The sequence below is a fragment of the Carlito syrichta genome, unplaced genomic scaffold, assembly GCF_000164805.1.
Source record: "Carlito syrichta isolate Samal-C Ts95f unplaced genomic scaffold, Tarsius_syrichta-2.0.1 Scaffold309276, whole genome shotgun sequence".
Taxonomy (NCBI): Eukaryota; Metazoa; Chordata; class Mammalia; order Primates; family Tarsiidae; genus Carlito; species Carlito syrichta.
The window spans coordinates 3215351-3220694 of record NW_007253372.1 but is presented as its reverse complement, the minus strand read 5'-3'; the positions used below and the strand labels follow the sequence as shown (position 1 = coordinate 3220694).

The 5344-nt window shown below is 51.4% G+C and overlaps 1 protein-coding gene and 1 long non-coding RNA gene across 2 annotated transcripts in view; one reads left to right on the top strand and one right to left on the bottom strand.

Annotated features, from left to right (window-relative positions):
- Nucleotides 1-6: 6 nt before the first annotated feature.
- The window catches only part of LOC110596457, a gene marked incomplete at its 3' end in the record, with an annotated part of 84710 nt that continues 79372 nt past the window's right edge, over nt 7-5344 (bottom strand). The window contains exon 4 of the mRNA XM_021717083.1: nt 7-510. Within this exon, the coding sequence (XP_021572758.1) occupies nt 7-510 (504 nt within the window). The remainder of the gene's footprint in view (nt 511-5344) is intronic.
- Nucleotides 1476-2664, top strand: LOC103269483. Its single transcript, XR_504895.1, has 3 exons — nt 1476-1558; nt 2175-2242; nt 2329-2664. It is a non-coding gene; the product is annotated as an uncharacterized LOC103269483 (long non-coding RNA).

Sequence of the window (5344 nt, the reverse complement as noted above, 5' to 3'; positions counted from 1 at the left end):
TCCGGGCGACGCGTCCTCCCCCGGACGGCGGGCGGGCGTCTCTGCGTCCTCTCGCCTGAAGGAATTCCCTGGTGAGGAATGCAGCTGCCTCGCAGCGGCGGTGGCCTCTGGGAAAGTCTCTCCCCCTGCCTCCCGAGCCTCTAATTGGAGTGAATCACTGTCCGGGCCCTGCTGCCCGGCCGCCGCGCTGCCGCGCGAGCAGCCCGGCGTCAAGGGGGCCGCGTGGACGCCGCTCTCGGAGCGCTCGCCCTCCGGCCCCCGGGGCTGCTCGTGCGGGGGGCGCTCCTGGCTCGCGTCCGGCTGCTCCGGCTGGCTGCCCTGACGCTGACTCTTCGCACTCTCAGGGAGCTTAGAGGGGCTCACATCTCTGGGAGACGCCGATGTGGCGCTCGAGCGGGTGGGACTCCCTGGCCCGTTTCTGCTGCTCCTTCTCCTTCCTGCCGTGAACAGCGTGCCAAGTTTCCCCAAAACTGGCTTCCTTCTGCTCTCTTCTGGTGGTTGTGCTCGGGACTGAAAAATAAAGGGACGGGGAGGGAAAGGATGAGAATCAGGTGTTTTCCCCCTAACAAGCGCATCACAGAACCACGAGCCAAAACGGTAGCACGCCGTTCTCAACTGAAAACAAGAAAGGGGTGTCTTTGTCACGTTCATTCCAACAAAACAAACTCTGGTTTTACTTTTTGAATCTTTCTTAAACACTGTTTTTGGCACTACTTGGAAAAGCATTTTCTTTCACTATCATTCTAGTTTTTTTTTTTTTTAAAGGAAAATCAGAAAGGTCCAGATAATCATATCTAGAAAACAAACGGTTCCCAGTTCTCTAGCTTTTGCCTTTTACCTCCTTCCTCAATAAAGATGCGATTTCCCAACAGCCCTGCGTGACCACGAGGCAGCAGTAAACACACTCATGGATGCTAAGGCGGATTGTTTTTTTCTTTCTGAAACGTCGCCCTCTTTGTGGGAAGGAAGGAGAACGAGGAAAACAAGCAGGCTTCTCCACGGGGACGTGAAGAAGCCACCTGCGCTCAACCCTCCGTCCTTGCAAAGGGAAACGCTAACAAAGCCGGAGGAATGCGGCACCTGGGCCGCCCCGAGCGCGCCGTCCAATGGGAGCCGCGCGCGCGCATTCAAATCCGGCTCCCCCCCCCCCCCCGATCCCGCTCTCCGTCTTCCCCAAGGGTCTCCCCCTTCCCCCCTCTGGAGGTCCTAGAGTGTAAACTCAGGGGTAGGTGGGAGTAGGGAGCGAGGGGGGGTCACCTTGGCACACCCTCCCCGAGTGGAAGAAAGACCGCGGGGTTTTATCCACGCGGCCCTGGCCCGCCCGCGCCACCCCAAGGCGCTCAGGGGCGCTGGGGCGGGGAGGAGGACCCAGGCCGCCTGCGAGCGATCCGCCCCGGTCCCAGGAAGGGGAACCACGTGTGCCTCTCACAGCGCCTGGAGCAAAACGGCTGCACCAGGTGCCGGAGCCGGAAGCCGAGAGAGCGCGCAGAGCTGATCCACAAAATAAACCCGCCCTGGGGTGCGGCAGCTCGCCGGGGTTTGCCGGCGCCGGGACCGGGTAGGTAGGGGTCGGGGGAGGAGGAGTTGGCAGGGAGAGGGCGAGACGGACCTGGGAAAGGGAGGGAGCAGGGGCTCCTGGCGGGGGAAGCGCACTCCAAGCAAAGCACTCCACTGGAACCGGGCCCACGCGCGCGGCCACTGTGGCTTAAGAATTAACCACCACTCACCACCCAGTCCTGGCGAGGCAGAAAAGAGCCCCACCTTTCTTGGAAGGAGACCGTTCGGGACAATATTGACTCCCAGAAGACTCCTGAGTCACGCTTTAAAGTAGCTCTATTTTTAGTAGAAAGGGCCAATTCTAAGGGGGAGGCGAATCTGAAAAGTACCCACTGGGTACTGCGTCCACCACCTGGGTGATAGGCTCAATAGAAGCCCAACTGTACCACTAGGCAATATTTCTGTGTGATAAACCTAAATACGGAACCTCCTGAATCAAAGTAGAAAATAAAGAAACAAACAAACAAAATAGATAGCTCTATTTCTTTTGAGTTAATGCAGCCAGTGGACTTTGGGGATGGGAATAGGAAAGACTAAGGTAAAGCATGGAATTAACATGGTCAACAAGCATGTGTTGTCACAGTCCTGGCACTTACAGTCCTGTCACCTTGCTGCAGCCTAATGAGATGGCGCTGTTACCCCACAGAGAGGAGGAAAGGACCTCGGACCATGAAGAAACAAAATAGTATGTCTGGGGTTGGGGAGATAAAGACAATTCAAACCTAAGTCCTCCTCCCAGGCTCCTTCCACTGCCCCTCCCCCTTTTTTTAGAGGACGTGGAGGTTCTGTGGACACCTGAGAACCAGAGTCGACAGAGGAATATATTCCAAGTCACACACCCAGAGTCAGGGCTCCCAGGGAAGTGCTCAAGAATCAGCTTTGTTCACAAACCCCTAAGGCGTTTCTTCTGGTCTGAGATGCACCTGGTGGGAGTTTTGGGACTGGACTGAAGCCACCACGAATGGTGCAGCCCATACCTAAGGTGACCGGCTTCTAAAATCTAACCAGATTTTGATGAGTCTAATTCTTCAATGGTTATATAAATAATAGAGGAAGAACTCGCAATGTGTGTATTAAGAAAAAATGCATTAAAATATTGTGACTGTGGAAGCATCTGGATTCTTTTACTACAAGTCAAAGGTAATACATGATTTTTTAATCACAATACATGTGTACTGAGTCACTCTCATGTGCCAGACCCTTGCTAGGTATCATACAGGTTCTCATGCTGCCCATAGCCCTTGAGGTAGGCAGGTAGTATTTGTATGCCCATTTGGCCAAGGTTATGTTTCCCTGTCCCAGGCCCCACCTCCGATCAAGTCTGTGACTCTGATATAGAACTCTTTGTCTCTACTGCCTGGACAGGCCTTCAAGTGTATCCTCAAGACATAGTCAGGGAAGACGGGTTTGAGTCTTTGGCTCAATTCCATCCAGTTCCTGTCAAAAGAAAACAACTAAGTGTGTGTATTATTCGGTCCTGCCAGTGATGTTGCAATCCATTTTTCCCATGCTGATCAGCAGTCCTCTCTAGGCTCAGCACAGATTTTTTTTTCCCCTGCTTTTGGCTGTTAGTTGCTTTTCACACAACTGGTTACTTGCTCTTCCACTTGGCTCAACTACTTGACTTCACCTCCCCCCAGAGGGCCAGGCAGTTTATCACCAGTCAGACAGTTCTGGTGAATTTCCTAAAATCCCAGTGTTTTATTTGTTAGTACACGAATGTTCATAGTAGCTTCATTCACGATAGTCAAAAACTGGAGATAACTCAAACATCCATCAACTGGTAAAGTAGATAAATTGTGGCACAGCCATACAACAGCCTACTACTCAGCAGTAAAAAAGAACAGATTTCTGAAACGTGTAACGGCATGAATGAATCTCAAAGCATTGTGCTCAATGGAAGAAGCCAGACTCCAAAGTTTACATACTGTATTGTTACATGTATATGACATTCTACACCATGCAAATCTAATCTATAATGATAGAACATAGATCAGTGGTTGCCTGTGGGCGGGGGAGGGAGGGGTGTGGGAAGAGGCACAAAGAAACTGTTGGGTAAAGGGGATGTTCTATATTTTGATTAGGGTGATGATTACACACATAAGAGTTATATCTTTCAAAACTCATCAAACTGTATACTCAAATGGGTGCATGTAAATTATAGCTTGATAAAATTGCTTTAAAAATAGAGATTTTTGGCCAGGCTCGGTGGCTCAGCCTGTAATCCCAGCACTTCGGGAGACCAAGGCAAGTAGACTGTCTGAGCCTGCAAGTTTGAGACCAGCCTGGGCAACTTGGTGAGACCTCGTCTCTACAATAAATAAAAAATTAGCCGGGTGTGGAGGCTCACGCCTGTAGTTTCAGCTGAGGTGGAAGAATCACTGGAGCCCAGCAGGTCAACCCTGGAGTGGTCGTGAGTGTGCCACTGCATTCTAGCCTGGGTGACAGAGTGAGACTCCAACTCAAAAAAATTTTTTTGAGATTTTTCCCTGGGAAATAAGGGACAGAAATACAGTGTGTGGCCCAACTATCTGGTTTGGGTACCTTTCTCACAGTTCTTAATGGGGTCCCTCCTGTCATTTCAAAGCATTGACTCATTTGCAGGGAAATGCCGACTCCCCCAAGGGGCCAGGTCCCAGAAAATGTCCAGGACTGAATTTCCAAACAGGATCACGTGAGCAGGGCCCCACGCCTCCTAGGTCAGGTCCTCGATCACATCTTTGAACCCTCATCCCCACCTCACTTCCTAAACATGCTACACATTTCTTTTCACCAGGGGATTGTATTTTTCCGGTGTTCATGGAGGAAGTATGGCAGATAGAGGAAAAAGCCTAGGTGGCCTAGGAGTTGTCAGAGAGGGTTCCTAGCACCTTCCTAGGTTGGAGCTTTGGATGTGGAGTCTTCAACCTGGGATGGCAGACCACAGACCCAGGACTTTCTCCCTCAACCTTGACAATCTGTGAGGAAGAAGAGTGTTTTGCAAAGAGATCCCCAGAGCCCATCAGGCTTCAAGTTCCCCCAGACAAGTTCCCCTATCCCTGACTCTCCTCCGGGCCTGGGCAGGGGCCTGAGGGTTCTCAGGCCGAGTGTTCTCAGAGCACCATGCAATACCAGGAACTCTTTCGTATTTACCTTTTTACCACGCATTTTCTGCCCACCTTTCTTAAGGCAGCCTGCACACCTCACTGTGAACCTGCACTTGGCACCCTTCTTCACCCATTCCCAGCTGGGATGGAGCAATCCACAAATTTTGTGCTAGGATCTGTTTTAGAGTGTTCTTATTGGCTAATATTAAATGTGGTTTGACTGGACACGGTGGCTTACATCTGCAATCCAAGCACTTCGGGAGGCCAAGGCGAGAGTATTGCTTGACCCTAGTAGTTCATCTCACCAAAAATTAGCCAGGCTTAGGGTGCTTGCCTGTAGTCCTAGCCACTTGGAAGGTTGAGATGGGAGGATCACCTGAGCGCAAAAGGTCGAATTTATGGTGAGCTGTGTGAGCATGCCATTGCATTCCAGCCTGGGTAACAGAGTGAGACCTCAACTCAAAAAGAATTTGCAGCTTTCTGCTCGGTGTGGTGGTTTACACCTGTAATTCCAGCACTCTGGGAGGCCGAGACAAGAGGCTTGCTTGAGCCCAGGAGTTGGGCATGGTGGAGCGTGCCTGTACTCCCAGCTACTCCAGAGGCTGACACAGAAGAATCACCTGAGCCCAGGAGGTTGAGGTGAGCCATGATTGTGACACTGCACTTTTACCTGGGCAATAGAGTAAGACTCTGACTCAAAA